The sequence below is a fragment of the Euprymna scolopes genome, chromosome 25 (genome assembly GCF_053919585.1).
Source record: "Euprymna scolopes isolate OS-2025 chromosome 25, ASM5391958v1, whole genome shotgun sequence".
Taxonomy (NCBI): domain Eukaryota; kingdom Metazoa; phylum Mollusca; class Cephalopoda; order Sepiida; family Sepiolidae; genus Euprymna; species Euprymna scolopes.
In genome coordinates this window covers 65,821,444-65,840,992 of record NC_136506.1, presented here as the reverse complement: position 1 = coordinate 65,840,992, position 19,549 = coordinate 65,821,444, and the positions used below count along the sequence as shown (strand labels likewise).

Below are 19,549 nucleotides of genomic sequence, written 5' to 3'. Positions count from 1 at the left end.
ATACGTGGACACATACCTTTTCCCTCTGGGTTGGCCTGCAACATCGAAAGAAAATGCTGGAAACATACCTTCTTCTTCTTGGTTGTTTTGTAATTGAAGATTTCTCTGGAAGAAAACACCAAATTGAAATCATATTTTTATATATTTTTATTCACAAGTCATTATTTCCCATCATAGCTGCAAAATGTTAACATACATTTTGCAAGTCGTGTTTCTCACAGCTTCCAAAATTCGAAGATGATACCTTTTGTGTTAAGTTGTCCAACTTTTCCAGTCTGAGTCCCAACTGTAAACTAAAACTTTAAGTGTCTCTTCAAATTATCTCATTATGTCATTCGTACACGTAGCATTAAGATCACCTAATTCGATCACTAAAATCATCTCCATTGTTTATGTTCTAATATTTTTGTTTAAACATTCCTATGTTAACATTCCCGGTACATATTTCCAACATAAATATTTTATCTGTAAAAATACCTTTTGCCTCTACACATATTTTCTAAACATTTGATTTTCCTAACATCAACAACAATCATCATAATAATTGTTCAGGTTATTTGCCATCCACCGGCAGTATTCTATGTAACGCCGGAAGACAGACTTCCAAATGACAGGCCACACCAACTCTGTAATTATTAGGCGCTTTAAGGGATTGAGTTCCGTCACTGTGCAGTGTGCATATATTTCAACCAGCAATTCTAACAACTTCTCTTGTACTTGGAGTGGTGATGACCTGCATATTCCCCTACCTGAAGACTCGCACGTTGGTTATACAAGCAACAGTTGCCATAGCATCATTCGTAGTGTAAATTGTAGTTGTATTCATGGAGGAAGTTTCAATGGAATAGATTTGAGGGAAGGGTCCTAAGTCCTACTCTTTGGAGCATTCTCCTTGCCGCAAAATATTCACAGACACAGAGACAAGATGACCTGGAAGCCGTCTGACTCCGGACAGACACTGCAAGGATTCTTAGTGAGATCAACCATGAATGGATGTGTTCATGAAAACAGCTCTCCTCTGTATTCGTAGAACACTGAATGGAACCTAGTAGCAGGCTGGCTTTTAAGGCGCCAAAAACGTTTGTATTTATTTTTTGTTTGTTTATTGTTGTTTTTTTTTTAAAAATGTGTCACATTTCAATTTAATTGGTGATCCCAGATATTACAATTATGGCTGGATAACAGAGATTCTCCACCTTGCAGAGCAAGTGCTTGAAGCATGGGTGACGGATTCACCATATTTTTGTGATCTGTGATGCTGTGTTACTTAATCAATCCGTGCTGATAGAAACGCATACTGGTGAGAGTTTGTATGAAAAACTGAGCATGTAGCAGCCTATGGTAAAGCAGATGAACCAAGGAGCGTCGTGTGTAAGTGAAACACTTTGTTCACATGACAGTACTATCAGTACAAACCTGGGTGAACGATTGAAGTATTGGAAAGAGCAGTTTGACAAGCTATTTAACCACCCTGTTCCTGTGCCGAAAGTAAATATGGCTCAATTTGAGGAATATGACTGCAACACTGGGTCTCTCATGCTGAATGAAGTGAGAGATGTCTTGCACTGCTTGTAAAATAACAAATCTCCTTGTGAGAATAGGATACTGGTAGAAATCTACAATACTGTGTCTGGGGTGCTTGCCCCGTGGGTTCTACGAGTCTTTGTAGTAATTTGGTGTACTGAAATGTTCCCCTCTGATTGGAGGGAGGTACTACTTCTCCCATTCTTCAAAAAGGGCAACGGAAAAATCTGATCAAATTACCAGGGAATCAGCCTCATTGATGTTGTGGCAAATGCTTTTGCTCTTGCAGCATCGATTTCAAAGTGTCCATGACTCCTGTACATGCCCTTCTCAAGACGACTTTCGACCAGGCAGGAGTTGTACTGATCGAATCTTTAAACTTCAGTGCACCCTCGAAAATTGTTGAGCATTTCAGCAACCCACAGTCCTCTGCTTCATTGACTTTTCAACTGCATTTGATTCCGTTGATGGAGGCTTGCTTTGGCGAATCATGCAGGCAGACAGTATGCCGGCAAAACTTTTGAGAATTGTTGAAAGCTACTGGTCTATGTGGACCCATGTACGGGCCTACAGTGAAGATGAGGTCAGACATTCGACAAGGTTGTATCATCTCCCTCACTCTTTTCAGCTATACAATCGATTATAACCTCAATAAAGCCCTTCAAGGTTATGAGATTAGGGTTGCAGTTGGGTGAAACATCACTGTGCCTGACCTTGCTTATGCATATGATGTTGTCCTGCTTAAATTAACTGTCAAAGAGGTGCAAGTTGTGCTCAACCAAGTGCAGACTGTCGCTTGCAGATTAGGGATGTGCATCAGTGCCTCCAAAACAAAGGTCATATCCTCACTGATTGATGAGGGTACTTGGCAGCCACTCCCCTAAATGGAATTCACCTAGATAATGTGGATTCCTTTATCTATCTTGGCTCTACGATCATGGCAACTGGGCAGGCAGTGGCTAAAAATGGGACAGAGAATAGGATCAACATGGTCTGCATTCTTCTGTCTCAGTCGGTCTCTGTGGTCCTGATAGGAAATACGCTTGGACACGAAGGGACGCATCTATCAGATGATAGTGAGGAGCATCCTTCTCTATGGCTGTGATGAGACGTGGCCTATCAAAATGGCAAATTTGCAAAAACTGGAAGTCTTTGAGAATCTTTACAGCATTCTATACTACCACTGGGAGGATCGTGATCCGGTTTCTATTTGCCAGCAAAGACTATGTCCCCTACCTTCCATCCTTCTTCAACAACGTCTCTGGACATGCACTTCATCGACCAGAGGAAAAGCTCATTCGCAAGGTCTTCTCTCCTCTCTCTCTGCCTGGCTGGCACAAATGTGTCGGTAGGTAGCAACAGCAACAAACTGGCGGTACTAGTAGTAGAATTCTGGCACTGGAATTGGGATTAGTTAACCATTTCTTGCGACCTGGCCCAAGGTTGTTGAAACTGCACTGTGATGGTTTGAAAACCAGTTTATGTACAGGAGGAAGCCAACTCAATACAATCGGGATGATAGCTGCTTTAAGTGCAAGTAATAAAGGTTGAGAACAAACAGAATTATGTTCTTCACGTTGCACTAAATCTGAAAATTCGTTTTTTTCTTTTATTCACCTTAAACAAGACATATTGCCATTGAAGCATAAGGATTACTGTGATTAGAACCAGATTCTACAGTTCTGGATGCTCTGGTGATGTGTGATGAAAGCTGGATCTATTGCTATAACCCAGAGACCAAGAGGCAGAGTTCCTGGTGGAAGCATGCTGGCTCTCCCAGACCCAAGAAGGTCAGACAGAGCAAATCCACCCAGAAACTTTTTTTTTTACAACATGGGCATAATCTGAAATGCACTGGAAATCCACTGGACTGACAGTCAACAAGGAATACTATGTTGAGGTTTTAAGGGAGTTCAGGAAGAGATTCCATCAAAAGAGGCACTTTTCAAATTGGGTCAGTGGTATTTTCACCAGGACAATGCACCAGTCCACAACTCCATCCTCGTCACAAACTATTTGATCAAGATGGGTATCAAGACAGTTCCTAACCCTCCCTATAGTCCATATGTTGCTCCCTGTTACTTTTGGTTATTCCCTAAGTTCAAGGAAAACCTTAGAGGTTGTCATTATGAGACGATTGAGGAGATGAAAAAGGCTGTGACGAGGGTCATTGACATGCTCACACAAGAGGACTTCCATGGGGCCTTCCAGAAATTGTTGGAACAGTACAACAAGTGCATTGCAGCCGGAGATTACTTTGAATGGGGGCTAGAGTTTTATGTGTGTGTTATCAATAAAAGTGCCTATACGAAAAAGTCTGGAAACTAATTGAGGGCACCCTTAGATATTCCAAAATTAAATCAGTTCCAGGTTAAGCTCACTAAAAAATTTGCACTTTAGTTTTGGTTTTGCTGATCGTAGAGATTCGCTACTTGGCCCATGTTGGAGCCAATGAAATCTTGCATTTAATATAATTTTGACCTTTGATTTTTAAAGTTTGGTTATGGTTGAAATTTTTACATTTTTTTCCCTCATTTTTTCTCAAATTCGATGTATTGATGTGATGCTTTTGATAAAAGTAATTGCCTTGCAAAATTTGAGCCTGGTTAGATAAATAGTTTTTAAGTAAGTGTTTCCATGGCATAGCTTTGCTAGTGCTGCATACCATATTAAAAAGTAAAGCTTAAGTTAAATTTTGCTCCATTCTTGTCTGGTGGAAGTATACAGTCTCGTGACTGACATGTTCTTGTTTTATTATGTTTCAGAATGTTTCATACAATAACTTGCACTATTCAGACTAATATGATCAAGGGAAGAGTTTATTAGGAAAGTGTATGAACTGTGATGAAGTATGGGATTGAAACTTGGCTAGTGAGAATTGAGGAACTGTGTTGAATGGAGAGAAATTATATGAGAATGATATCATGGATGTGTAATATAAGTTTTAAAGACAGGTTTGGATCTGATAACCTGATAACTTAGATTAAATCTGGACAGTTTAGAGAGATGTGTGCAGAACAGAAAACTTCAATGGTCTGGCCATATTGAAAGAATGGGCAAGAGTTTTAGGGTTAGATGTAGAAGAATTGTGGTGGGATCAGTTCATAGGGGAAGGCCAGGGAAAACATGTGAGAAAGTGATAATGGATGTGAGGGTTAAATAAAGACCTGGCCAGAGATAGATAACTTTGTAAGTTAATTTCTTAAAGCTATCCAATACATGCCAGCATGTAAAACAGACATTAAACCAAATGTGAAGATATTCTCATCTAGGTTGCTATGTTCACGTTTTTGACTTATTTAACTTCCAATCTTGAAAATGTGTTTAGATTTCTAAATTCAAGATAACGATCCACTAGCTTGAAAGGCTACATTTGAAGAAGGTCGGTGGTTACATCGTCGAAAATTTAATTGTGAAGATGAGAATTAGCAGTCAGAATAATTTTTCGTTCCATTTCAATATTTTATTATTTTCATAGAGACATTGAGGATATCATAAATTTTGCCCCCCCCCCCCCCATTAAAAACTGTGAATAAATATGACTTTCCCTTTCTCCCTAAGATTATGCTCTGATTTGGATTAAGATGCAGTGATTGAACAAATAGGGCAACCGAATGAAACTAGGTCAGTTAGTTGGAGGTCAGCCTTCAATAACTATTTCTTCTAAATAAACCTTGTGTCACATTTATCTACAGTATTACACATTTTAAATATATTTTGGTATATTCGTTTTATTCGTTTCTGTATTAACAAAATTTTGCAACCACTTCTTGTGTGCTTGTGTGTGTATAATTCTTTTCATTGCCTTACACATTTTTTTTTTGCTATCATTTATTTAAATCAAAAATAGAATAGCATAAAGTACCAAACATAATTTTTTAAATCCTATTAAAAAAATAATAATTTACTACAAATTAAATTTACCACAATGCATTTCAGTTTCTGTGTACAGATGTCAGTCATTTTAATCTTTTGTTAATAGTTTGAAAAAAAAAAAAAGACCGAATTATGACATAATGACCCTTTGAAAAATGAAAAGAATTTAAAAGCATTTAAACTGTCAGGAAATTATTTAAAGTGGCTTTAAAATTCTTAATTAAAAAAAGTTTTCGAAATTATTTACACTCAATCGTTTTATAAATAGAAAAGAAACAACATTACTTTAACAAAATTAGTTATAATTTTATAACAATTTCATTCAATTAATAATTTAATGGCTAAACAATACTGTATTAATTAAATTTCATTGTTCTCATCAGTTTAACGTTCATTTTACCTACTGGCATGTGTTGTTTAAACTTTTAGAAAATTGACTTATCCCTTTTTCTCTCAAATCCATTCTTATCATTTCCTTCCATGTTTTCTTTGACCTTCTTCTGCCAACTGTTCCTGCTACCTCAACTGTCCTACACCTACTAAAAGAATTCTTGTTCATTCTTTCCATGTGACCAAATCCAACATATTAAAAAAAATGGAACATAAACAAATGGCATAGTTAAAAAAAAACAAAAAACAAAAGCATCAAATAAAATATGCAAGTAAAAACTCCCCATCCAGTGCTAAGTAGGTAGAGTGAATGGTAAATAAAATATTTGAATTATATTTCTGAGTTTTTGAGATGAGGATTGATTATTTAGAGTCTTTGGATTTTTTGGACTACTGTTATCATTTTGAGTGCTATTTTCATTTTTTGGTCAATTTACCCTCTGACCTTCTTCAGGTGTCAAACTTGGGTATCTGCAAGGAATTTTGAATAGAACCCTTTATTTAATCCACAGGGATAGCATGCTCTTGTTCCGTCATCCATGACTGGATAGAAGTCCTAAGTAAATACCAATTATATTTTTAGGAGTTTGAATGTTCAATGTGAATTACTTAGGACTTCTACTTAGTCTTGACTGACGGAAAAAAGTATGCTGCCCACTTGGATTAAATAAAGAATTCTATTCAGAATTTTGTGCAGATTCCCGAGTTTGACAGAAAGATTATAGAATTCCAACAACATACATGTGAAGAAGGTCAGAAGTTACAGCGACCAACATATTGTGGAGATAGTACTTCAGTTGAATGGAGTTGTTTGCAAAAGTATGGATAATTGAGAAGGATGTGGGGGATGTTTTTGTTATTAGCCGTTAATTTTTCAGTCTTCTGGTTTTCTCCAAATTGGTCTGTTAGCTTTACATGAAATTTTGTGATAATGACTGTGCAAAAAATGACCGACAGATTTTTGGGATGATTACTGCTTTTTCATCTACGAGGCTAAAATATCCCCAATTGTTGCAAATATCTCAAATTTTCTTCATTGAATTTTACTCAAAATCCATCAAAGTTAGGATTAAAGGTTCCACCACCACCTCCTTTTTTTTTTCTCACTTTTAATGCTACATAATTGCTTCACATAGTGATTTGAGAAAACAACTAAAAATCAGTGTACAATATCCACACTGCTCTGAAATAGAGAACTTTGAAAAGGAGGTTATACTCTCAAAATATTAGTAAAACTATTGCACACTATTGATCAAAGATTAAACACTAAGAAATAAAAAGGAAATGATTACATATTGCTCTTTTATGACTTTTTGTCACTTCATTTCTCACCCGTTCTTTCAATTCATGAGCTATTCCTGTCTTTACAGTGTTACAGACTTCTAAAACATAAAACCTATCTATACAATATGCATAATGCTTCAAGCAAACTATAAGTCTCTTAAAAATCTTTAAAATAATAAACTAGTTTATAACCGCTCCTTGAGCGATACTTATACAGTAGTTGTGTATGCCAATTTCTAGGTATGGGCAATTAATGGTTGCTTCAGTACCGGGGGGGGGGGTATAGTTTTTAACGTTGGTTAATCATAATAATTTTTTAAATTTTCGAGTACTTTTTTATTGTATTTGAAAGATTATAGTTTAAAGTTAATTTCTCAAAGAAAAAACATGTGTGAAATAAAAAAAAAATACATGGAATAATTTTATCTTAAATCTGGAAAACCCTAGATTTCACGTAAAAATTCATTATGACAAAAATCGCGTTTACATTTTTCTGGCAAGAAAAATATAAGTTTTCTGGAATTATTTCCAAGTTAAGTATTTAGTTAAAGTCTTAAGATAATGAATTAATACAATAAATGTACTTAACTTTTGCAAAAAAAAGTAATAATTATACAAAAATGTATCACTGATAGAAACGAGACTTGTTCATCGTATCAAAAAAAACTCTAGTGGCAAAATTCAAATATGTATGGAAGGACAAATTAGAAATAATTTATGTCTTTATTTAACACTAGCAGGGGGTACCCCGCGTTATCCGGGTGTTTAGAGGTATATGTGCTTGGGTGGGTAAATCAAAACAAAAGAATAAGCTAAGTAATCACCCTGTTTAAATATTATAAAAAAATGCTAAAACTTAAAAAAATCGGAAAACAAAACAAAAAAACTAACATAAGGCAAACGAATGATGTTAAAATTTCTTAAAATCAGAAAAACAAAAAAGAAAACGCGAATGTGATGGAAAAACCCCCCAGAAAAACGAACGTTAAAACTTCTTTAAAAAATCTGAAAAATAAAAACAAAAAAAAACATAGAACGTGAAAAATAGCTTAAATAACCCTGTTTCAATATTAAACCTTTAAAAATAAAAAATAAAAAACATCTCACACCACGATTCGAACTCACAACCTTTAGATAAAGTGTGCAAAAAAACCTGACACGTTACCCGCTCGGCCAGCAATACAGAGTAGCTGAAACACGTTTGAATTTATTTAAAAGTATTAAAAACAGAATTAACACGTGCCCACAATAAAAGTTAACTCTTCTGCTTCTATTTGACCTCATCAATGAGGCCAAATAGAAGTAGCGGAGTTAACTTTTGCTGCGGGACAGCTTTTAGGTTTGTTTACCCAACTTTGGCTGGTTGTTTCCCCAATATGTTGAGGAGGGGGAAACCAGCTCCCCATTGTCCAGATTGAATAGCGTCTGATATAAGGAGTTTGGCCTGACATTGATCAAAGCTGATTGCTTTTGGACGTTCCCCGGTGCGATTGCCGGGAACAGTGCCTTACCGTTGAATTAGTTTCGGTTTTATACAAAAAAGCTGAACGAACACAAGATGAAAAAATACTGAAAATTTCATTAAAATTAGTTAATTTCCTGATTTTTGGTGAATTTTTAAGTAAAGGGAGGGGGCATTCATTTTGCCCGTACCTACCAATTTCTATTTTTTTTATTTAGGTTCTGTTACTTTAAAGTCAGTATGAAGAAAAAGATTTGAAATTTTATTGATAAAAATAATCTACTTAGTATTTGCATGAAAGAGTAAGTAACCATGATGAATATATTCCTGTTTTTTTTTTTTTTTCTGTTTGGGGGCAAGAAATCTTAGAGATTATGCTTTTAAGCAAAAATAATTTGCTTAAAAACTAATTTTTATACCCTTATGTGCCTCTTTTTACAGAATATTAAAATAATGTCACTTAGTTTTAAAAGAAAAATATTTATGCAATATTTTTTTATGTTATCTTAGTTTCTTTAAATTTATAAAAACCACATTTCCAGTAAAAAGCAGAATCCTTTAGGCTTACATGAAATCCAGACTTTGATATTAACATTATATCAAAAACTACTGCTTTAGTAATGTCTACTCTACATATTCATTTTTTTTCAACCAATGACTTTTCCATTTGTGTATGAACATGATAAATTCTAAAAACAATTTTTACAGGGTTTGCACAGACTTGAAAAGTCCTTGGATTTTGACTTTTGCCTTGAAAAGGCCTTATTTCTAATATTACCTTGAAAAATACCTGGAAAAATTTGTGTCTAAATAAAATCAAAATAAATTCTATTAAATTATTTTTTAAGCATTAATAAAATTACCATTAAAATAATTTAAAAAAATTAAAAATAAAATCAAAATAAATTGTTCTGAAATCATATAGTATTGTGGATACAGGAATTACGTTCCTTTATCACAAAACTACCTCAGGTAGTTTTGTGATAAAGGAACGTAACTCCACTTTTTTTTTTTTTTTCTTCTTCTTTTTTTCTTTTGGCTGGGCCAACCTAGTTTTCGATTATCACAAATTTTTTTGTTGGGAGTGGGCATTCAGATCTCACTCTATTTTTATTCTCATTTATAATTTATCTTTTTGGGGGTGGGGGGAGTAGTGGTGACTGCCATAAATAAACTTTACGCCCTTCCCCGCTATAAAAATACTTTCCTTGTGTGGATGGGACTCATTAATGGTGAATCCCCCCACTCCCTGTCTAGAGAAGGCCTTGAAAAACTTTGAAAAGTCCTTGAAAATGGATATTGAAAAGAACACTGTTTTAAATAGTATTGGGTTGGTGCAAAAATTGTCATTTTTTGATGTATAAATATCTGATAAAAAACAACATTATTTCTGCACCAACCTAATATATAGATTTTAATTATATCAAATATTAATTTTTCAATTTCTTTTTGTCTTTTTTAGTTTGATACAAAATGGAGTGTCAGCAAGTCAGTCAGATTATAAACGAAGATGGTTCGATCAGTCAGGTGATGGGTTCCGCAGAAACAGTGACCATAAGTCTTGAAGACGCAGCACAGATAATCCTTCAAGAACAAGTAATGGATGGCACCTTACAAATTCCACCTGGCACTTACCATATTCTCACACAAGACTCTGTTCCAGACAACCGTCTGATCGTGACGGGCGCAGATGGTATGCCTGTTATTATGCAATCCGAAGACGGCTTAAACGACTTCACTGTGCAAACTGCTGAACATACCAACCTCTCGGAAGTGGTCAATACAGTCGTCTCCGAAGGATCTACAATGGATTTAATACGAGTGGATCAGTCCGAAGAAATGCATGTGACAGACAACATGGACGAAACAGCAGAAACTCCCATGGAGTTACCGTCAGACCTGGGACAACCAGATTGTACAGACGCACAAATGGTTAATGGTTGCACCAATGAATCGCAGCCTCCAATGGAAGAGAACCTCATTGAGACGGCTGCTCATGATGCTGCCATCGCTCGAGATGACGGAGAAGGAGGAATAGAGGAAGCAGCGCTGGCACCTCCACCTTCCCGGAAGCCCGATTTGACTAGTCCCATTCCTGTCACAGAAAGTACAGAGGTTACTATTAATGGAAAGAAATGTGTGATGATGTTGAACCCAGACTCTGGACTGATGTGTGCATACCCTTTGCTGCCCCCAGAAGGTGAGTTTAAATTTATTTATAATAGCAATAGAAGGCATATCTACATCCTAAACATAAATACCCCAACCAATCTGATTAGCAGCAAAATTTCACTCCTTTGCTGTAGCGGTCCCTAGATTCTGGAAGATTTTTTACTACTTCCTTCTTCAAGCCTCTAGCCATTTCTACTCCCTTCTTTCCCTGTGACAGTACGGACATGCAGAAATTTAAATGTAATGTGAACATTTTACTGCCAACTCTTCACATAGATTACCCCATTATAAATCTAATTCCTATCACAGTAGTCCTTACAATTCAGTGGCAATATGTCTTGTTTAGTGTGAATAAAAGAAAAAAAAAAAAAGAATTAAATATTAAAACCAAATGCAGTGTGAGCTATTCAGAAAATGCTGTTTGTTCTCAATATTTATTGGTCTCTTATTATATACTGAATTTCAGGTATGTGAACTAGTTTTAAATAGTGGTTATTTTTGTATGTAGAATCGTTCAGGGACAAGCTGTCTGTCAGAGTTAAAAGGTTGGATTAGTCAAAACATGAGAATGAAAGGAAGAAAACGGGAACTGTATATTTGTACTTGTGACAGCATTCACCTGGGACGGGTTGAGCTGACTCCAAGTGCATCACGAATCAAGACAGCCCATCCAAGTCTGTCCACTACCAACTCCTTAGCATATCTCAGCCATTCGCGATTCTATCATCGCAAACTGAAGATGCAAGGACCGGTCATAGCTTCCAAGTCAGTTTTGCCGGTTGTGAGCTACGTTTTCAGTTGACCGCAGCTCTTCTTGCGCCATCCTGGTAGCAGTGTTGCTTAACTTGCATAATTATTTTCTTTTTCTTTTTTTTTTGTTAAGGAGATTATGTATGGTTTTAAGAGAGGGCTTACCACTTATTGTTAATGATAAAGTAATTGGAGTTTTGTTTTTCAGGGGTGGGGTGTTTGTCATTCTGATGCAGGTTTAGTGGTACATAGGTAATTATAATTTTTATTTCAGCATGAGAAATATCAAAAGTATTTGGAGGAGGGCACTAACAACCCAAAAAGGCTAGAATGACCTGGAAATTGCCTTAAAAAAGTATATATATTTTTTTTTTAAGTGGCAACTAGAAAGTAATTTCTTACTACAATCTATATATCTATAAAAGTGAAAGTGTATGTGTGTGTGTGTGTCTGTATACATTTCCCTATGCAATAACTCTCTCAATTTTCAGTCTACAGACTCGAAATTTGATATACAGGGTATTGAGATTTGGGAAAATCTTTGTAATCAGTTTTCGGTCAGAAATTTAGCTGTTAAGGGATCAAAGTTAAATGATTTGACATTTGAGAACTCTACCAAACTTCTCCGCCAATTTTGGGTATAAACAATTGAAATTTTAGGTTCCTTGGATATGGATCTAAATTAATAACTTGATTTGAGCCCCAAACAATAAATGTTAAGGGGTCATAATAGAGGACAAAGTTAAAAAAAATTTGACCTCTGTGATCTCTACCAAATTACTCAGACAATTTCTGGTCTAAACATTTGAAATTTACATAAAGTGTATTCAGAGATAGGGCAAGCTTTTTAATCGGTTTGGGTCGAAAATATGAACTACCAATATATAAATGTATGTATGTATGTTTGCATGTCTACCTAAAACTTTCGACAGAGGCGACGGATTTTCACTAGATCAGTATCGTTTTGAAACTCAACCTTTCAGACGACAAATACCAAAAAATTGGCTAAAAACATTAATTTCTTCACCCTCAACTTGGCACTTTTCTACAGGGAGGGGTCGCTTTTTTCGCTGATATTTTCGAAAGTCATTCCCTCTTTTCGATTGTGTAGCCTTGATTTAAACATACGTCACTTCCAGTTTGGTGGTGGTCACGTTCTTTTCCTCCCTCACAGTAAGGGTTCGAGCCTGCCTTCCTACTACCACTTTTTTTTTTTTTTTGCTCAACACACACGTCCAAACACCCGGGCAACGCCAGCACCCATGCTAGTTAAAGTTCTAAAGTTCAGTAAACAGTGTTTTGTGAAAGAGATTCAAATGCATCAACTTTTTGATAGTCAATTTATTTGAAAAAATAATATTCAAATGCAGTGAAAAAAAAAGTCCTTTTTTTCTTTTCAAAATAAAATATACGTATTATTAATTATATTTTCTGATCACAGAATTGGTCTAACTAATCATTATGAACATTTATCAGTATTGGTATTCTCAATGTTTCAAATTTGTGCTGAATCGCAAACAGAAATCTCCAGTCATGTTTACAGTAAAGCTGCTGCTGTTGTTGCTTATTCATACTATAACTATTACTACTTATATTGAAATAGAAGCAATATATTTTCAAATAGGGTAATTAAAAATTGCTACTTACAAAATAATAAAACAACATATAATTTTAATACATTAAAAAGAGTAAATAAATTGATTTACTTATCAGTTGGGTTATGAAAATATATTCATTAAAAAATGTTCAATACTTGTCATGTTGAAGTGTTCTTTTAAACATAATTAAAAAAAATTTCATCAGTTTTTTTTTTTTTTTTTTTTTTTTTTTTAGTCCCCACACTATGATTAAGAGCTTTATCTTGTATTTGGTTACCAAATTTCATGATGATGGTTGCATTTTGAGGGTTTTAAGTGTTTTGCTCTTTTAAATGTGACTATTTTAGCAGAACCTCCTTGAAATGTGCGCTGATTCAAAGCATTTTTATAGTCAACTAGCCTGGGGGCACAGCGTTGCCTGGGTGTTTGGAGGTGTGTGTTGAGCAAAAAGAAAAAAAAAGTGGTAGTAGGCAGGCAGGCAGGCTCAAATGAGTGACGCGAAGGTGGAAGAGAAAGTGAAAAAAAAACAAAAAAAAACTGACATGACGTCCATGATGTGACCGGAAGTTAGGAACGTTGAAATTAAGTAAAGTCATTCCAACTGATACAATGATTTGCAAAAATGGCAGCGCAAAGAAGAAAAAACGACCCTCCCTTTAGAAAATTACCCAGTTGAGGGTGAAGGAATTAATGTTTTCAGCCAATTTTTCAATATTTCTTGTTCGATCTCGTGAAAATTTGTCGCCTCTTTTGAAAGTTTTAGGCAGACATACAAACATACATACATACATTTAAACAGACAGGTGAGATTTATATTATAGATGGATATTGCTATTTAGAATGGTTGTTTGTAAAATCAAAGACATAACTTCTGAATTATGTTCTATATTTGTAAACGAGTCACTTTGTGTCGAGGTTGTTTTGTAATAGAACTCTATTATTAATCTATTTTTTGTTTTTGTGTGCTCCATTTCTTCCTTTGCAAGGTCTTTAGTTTGTGTTGATCACATTAAGGGTCAACTTTGCAATTGGCCTTCTCATATTGACATTTTCTTTAATATGGGACTTGCATAGAGATACACAGTATCACATGCATTTAATTTGGAAAATACCAACAGATTTTTTCAAATAAAGAATAAATTGCCTTTCACTGAAAATAGTAGCCTAACTTGAAATCTTTTGAAAAAAAAAAAAAACTATTAAAAATACACAAGAAAAAAATTATACATTTATAAAAAACAAACTAAAATTTTGTTTACGTCCAAATATTATTAGAATAACCCAAAAAGTAAATAAGTTATCGCTTATTGCAATTGAAGGGAGTTTCACTATGTTTACCCGTTTCCATATGCTAAACTAGGCTGGTTTGTAATACTTATTTGAGCCCCAACGACAACATTCATAGTGGAATTGAGAGTGGATCAGTGTTTTACCTGAAGAAGGCATGAATAGTCATGTATGACCAAACTTCTATCTTTCCATCGTCAACGCTCTGATTGCTGTCTAGCATCAATTGAAATGAATGACTTTCATCTTGAGGAGGCTCCATGTTTTGACAAACTTCTGGGCTTGACCTTTACTCCTGATCTGAGATGGAACACGTACATCAAATCTGTTGCCAGTACTGCTGGGAAAATGGGATCATTCTACCGTTCTAGTAGATATCTCACAGCTGATGCAATTCTCTATATGTATAAGAGCCGCATGTATCCAAGGATAGAGTACTGTTGCCACATCTGGGCAGGAACTGCTAGAAGCAGGTTATCCTGCCTTAACAGAGTTCAAGATAGATTTTGTAGCCTAGTGGGGGATGCCCTTTTCTCTTCCCTGGAACTTCTTTCCCACAGAAGAGACATCGCGAGCCTGTCTCTGCTTTATCGTTATCTTCATCGCAAGTGCTCATCTGAGCTCCAATGAAACTACTTATATTACTACTGCTGCTGCTACTACTACTACTACTACTACTACTACTAATAATAATAATAATTTGTCTAAGAATGTGATAAATGTCTTCAGTTAAAATATCTGGAAGATGTTTCGTCAGGGACACCAAATCATCTATCACTGTCTAAAAAACAGGGGAAGTAATGCAATAATGAAATTTTTCAAGGAATATGCTGGAATACCTTAAAATTTAACTTAATACTTGATAGTGCTACGTGTTTCTGCATGCATCAGACTACTACATGTAGATCACAATGATGATGCCTAAGGGTTGTTGAGGCTGCACGAAGCATTAGTTGCAGATTTTTACACTTGATACTAAGAACCAGCAAGGATCAGCAGTTGCATGCAAAGTCGGGAAAACTTTTACTCAGAATACACAAAGAAATATTGTAGGCACATCATTGTCACTTTCTCTCTGGTGATTTGTGGTTCCGCGTCTGGCACTTCTTTCTTTGCTTGGCATACTGAAACAAAGACGACCAGTTGACGATGGATCTTGGTGCTAATATCTGGATTTTTACTAGAATCGTGTTAGTTGGGTAACCTTGATATTACCATGTTGCAATTACTCCTATTATGATGAGAAAGGGTTGGGTTTTAGGGAACGTTGTTGCAGGATGTTATAGTAATGCTACTTGGTGCCAAACTTGTCTGCAATATGTCTCTACCAGGAACTGAAGTTCCAGGTGGCATAGCTCTAACACTACCATGTTACCACTACCCCTACCATGGAGAGAAAAGACTAGGGGAGAGGAGGTTTGTAGGTGTTTGTTCGTATCCAAATGTTGTACCATAAAAAAACTTAACAATTTAGATTTATTGTTTTGAAAATTTTTTTGTTTTACACAAAAAATTTACAAATTCCTAAGGATTTTGCTTTTTTTTCTTTTCTTTTTTTTTTTGCATTCTTACAATTCAGGCAGACGAAAACGTGGCCGTCCTCGAAAACAAATCAAGACTGAAGATATCACTATGGAGCTTAATACCCTCGAACAAAATGTTCCAGTTTGTGACATTGACACAAAACCTGTGAATGTTGACTCGAGCCCATCCAAACAAGAGAATGATGTCACCCAACAATGGTTGAATGTCGAAACACCAACAGTGGTTCCTGATGGTGCTAATTCACAAAAAAACGGCAATAACAATGGGGAATTAATGACAGAAACGGACCAAACAAATGCTGCTGAAGGTCTGCTAGAATTATCAGCAGTCGGTAAGGACACTTTATCCATTTTTCACAGAATAATCAGGTTTTAATTTTATTAAAATTTAGAAGAACACCAATCGCAAGACGCGTAAAGTAAATTATCTGAGTAGAACAGTTTTGTACCACGTTTACGTCCCACTTACAAAAAATTAAAATCAAGATACAATGCTGCTAAAGCTTATGGCTAGAATTCTTATTCTAATGTTTATCAAAATACATTACATGAATTTTTTTCTTATTTTAAAAAATCTCTAATCTTGAAGGTTTCATTTATTTTGTTGTATTTCAGGTCCAGATGGTGTACGCAGAAGTGGCCGAGTTCGGCAGAGGGCTAAAGTTCTAGATGGTAAGATATGTAAATCATGGTTTCTATTACCTGAGAGAGGAGGAGGGTTGATTTGTTGATTATATAGTAATTTTATTTCTTTGGAATTTTCTTTCACTTGTTCAGTCAGTTGATATGATGGATTTCTTTGTAAAATTGCGGTGAAGGAAGATGCTTTATAACTCCAAATCACTTGATGCTCACGATCTGACTTGTCACTCAAACTTGACATCCACTTACTGAAACGGATTGATTATCTGTTAACATTTATTGGTTTGATTTAGTTGTTTTGTTTTATGGCATATCAACCCTTTTTGGGTTATTCAATACTGAATTCAGTAATTTTGGAAAACGTTCTTTATATCACCAAATATTTACTCATAGTGTTTGGTTTGGTTGCTTTGTTTTACAGCATATCAACCCTTTTTTGGTTATTCAATGCTGAATACTGTTATTTTAGAAAAAGTTTTTATGTATCAAGTTTTTTATATCTTCAAATATTTGTTCATGGTGTTTGATTGTTTTCTAAAGGAAAATTGTTGTTTTTGACCTTGCAGGACATGATTGAGTTTTGCAAAAGAAGGGAACAAAAACAATGACATCAATATTTGGTGCATTTTAGGTCAGGAAGCCAGTATCTTCGAACAGCCTGATCTAGTAGCATCAGGTTAACATTTATTTCTACCAACATAGCAACACATCTTAAAGAAAAAACCCAGTGAAAATAACATACAGAATTTATTCAATAAATGATAATAAATTAATACAATATTTTTTTTTTTAAACTATTATGCAAATATCAAGAAGTCTCATTGAGTATCCTGTTGGCTTGGCAGACTGAGAACAGGCTCAAGTTGTTTCCACGAATACTGGTGATGGAGACGTGCTTGTAAAGCCATCAATTCATGATAGTCCCCAGTGTGGTGCAACATCAAGTCTGTTGAGGAAGTTGCGCATGACTTGATTTGTTGGAACACAAATCTATCAAGAAGATTGGCATGTTTTGATTACATGTGCTGCTCTGTTTTCTTGTGAAAATAACTGTTTTAGTAAATCCATTTGAACTAATGAAATATCCTTAAGTAAAATTGTATTTTTCATTATATCTAAAAACTTTTAACATGGGAACATATGTCTTTGCAAGCATAAACAATGATACCAAATTTAATTTTGTAGTATAATTAATTATCAAATTGTGACTTTAAAATTTGTTGAAAATTAGAAAATTTGCAGTCTTCAATGCCATTGGTTCCCAAATCCAATCTTCACAGTGTATAACTAAAAATATAGCTGTCATCTTGTGGTAAGTGGAAATTATAGAAGCAATAATGATTAGAATTATGGAAGCAATAATGATTAGAATAAAACAGCCTAAACATCAGGCAAAATCTTATCTCCTGAAAAGGCAACTTTGACTCATTTCAACAGCTAATACATTGAATCTTCATAATATGATTCATAGCACAGTAGAGATCAAGTTAGATTTTTCTTTTAATAGTAGCTATAATAAAAAAGAAATTTAAATCTGTGATACCCCTCTTGCCAAACTTTCATAAAAAAACACTCAATTTTGTTTACATCCACTGTCAAGTTTCCCCCATTCTCTATCTGTGCCTAAATCTAAATGCAGATTCCATGAACAAAGCTTTTTTCCTAGAACTGCCCACCTGTGGAACACTATTCCACTGGCCTGCTTCTCAGCCAATTACAATGTGGTAACTTTCAAGACCAACGTAAACAAGTTCTTGTTGAGCCGTCCCCTTAAAAAATCCAAATTCTACCTAATCTACATTATTAACGGTTACTACACTACCACCTTACATTTATTAACCTTTATCCTCGAGTGGCCTTTGGACCTTGATAACTGGTGACTCCATTGTAAAAAAAAAAAAAAAAAAAAAACAACTTGAATCTGGATTATGCAAAAGTAGACAGAAAGGCACATTTCTAGTAGGGCAAGCATTTTCCTTAGTATTTCAGTCACCAAATTTTCAACTTGGATGGTTTTGTGGAAAACAGTTAAATCCCTATATTAACTCGCCATATTAATGATTGAACCTTTTTCTTTAAGCACGGATTATTTTTTATATGCATAATTTAAAAACCACCAATATTTTTAACATCTATTACTAAAAAGAGCAATCTATCTTGAAATAACCTGGGAAAAAAACAATCTATTAATAACATAAGAGAAAGAATTGTACGTTTATAAAAAAAAAGATTAAATTTTGTTTACATCCAAATTTTATCAAAATAACCTAAAATATAAACGAGATATTGTTTGAGATACCATGGAATGCCTCCCTCCCACTTCCCTGCAACTGAAAGAGATTAGGTAAGAAAATGAATGACAGTAAAAAGATCCATTAAACTCCACAGACCGGTGATACCATGACAGTTATTTGTTAACTTTCTGGGAACTCGGATAGCAGTGGTGAAAGTAAGCCGAGGAAAGAAAAATTGGATGCTGCCAGTTTCTGAGATATCCAATTTTTGGTTTAAAGTAAATATATTTTGGGGACACTGGTTATTGAAAAAGAATCTTTACATAAGACAAAGGTTATCACTGACACAACTGGATAATGATCAACAGATAGCAGATGGCTCCAATGGTTTAGCACGTTTCCTGAACACAACTAGATTATTATGTGTTGTTTTTAGTGTAGTGTGACCACTAGGATGATGATCAGGCTATATTGCAAGTTGAAATTGTAAGTTACACCGTTTCTCTCGCTTTTGGCCACAATTTGATTGGATCTATTGCTCTATTTTTCAAACTGAAAAGCAAAACAACAACACCTTCTTTTGAGCAACAGATCATGACCGGGCTTTTAAACCTCTTATTTTTTAAATTTTTTGTTGCTACAAATGATGGCGATAGGCAAACCAGGACCTCTTTCATCAAGGTTTGATAGCTGACCCTAGTTGGCTTCTGTCATTAGTGGAGTGCCACTTTCAGAGATAGAAAAGTTTATACTATTGTTTGCCTCTTCCTGCCCGGAGTATACATC

At 35.0% G+C, this 19,549-nt stretch overlaps 1 protein-coding gene across 2 annotated transcripts in view; it reads left to right on the top strand.

The window, feature by feature from the left end:
- Positions 1 to 19,549, top strand: part of LOC145247408 (uncharacterized) — a 94,466-nt gene that overhangs the window by 27,059 nt on the left and 47,858 nt on the right. For both annotated transcript variants that reach the window (XM_080109113.1, XM_080109114.1), the window contains exons 2-4: positions 9,999 to 10,736; positions 15,923 to 16,219; positions 16,503 to 16,559. In XM_080109113.1, coding sequence (XP_079965239.1) covers positions 10,010 to 10,736; positions 15,923 to 16,219; positions 16,503 to 16,559 — 1,081 coding nt within the window. In that variant the 5' untranslated portion in view covers positions 9,999 to 10,009. The remainder of the gene's footprint in view (positions 1 to 9,998; positions 10,737 to 15,922; positions 16,220 to 16,502; positions 16,560 to 19,549) is intronic.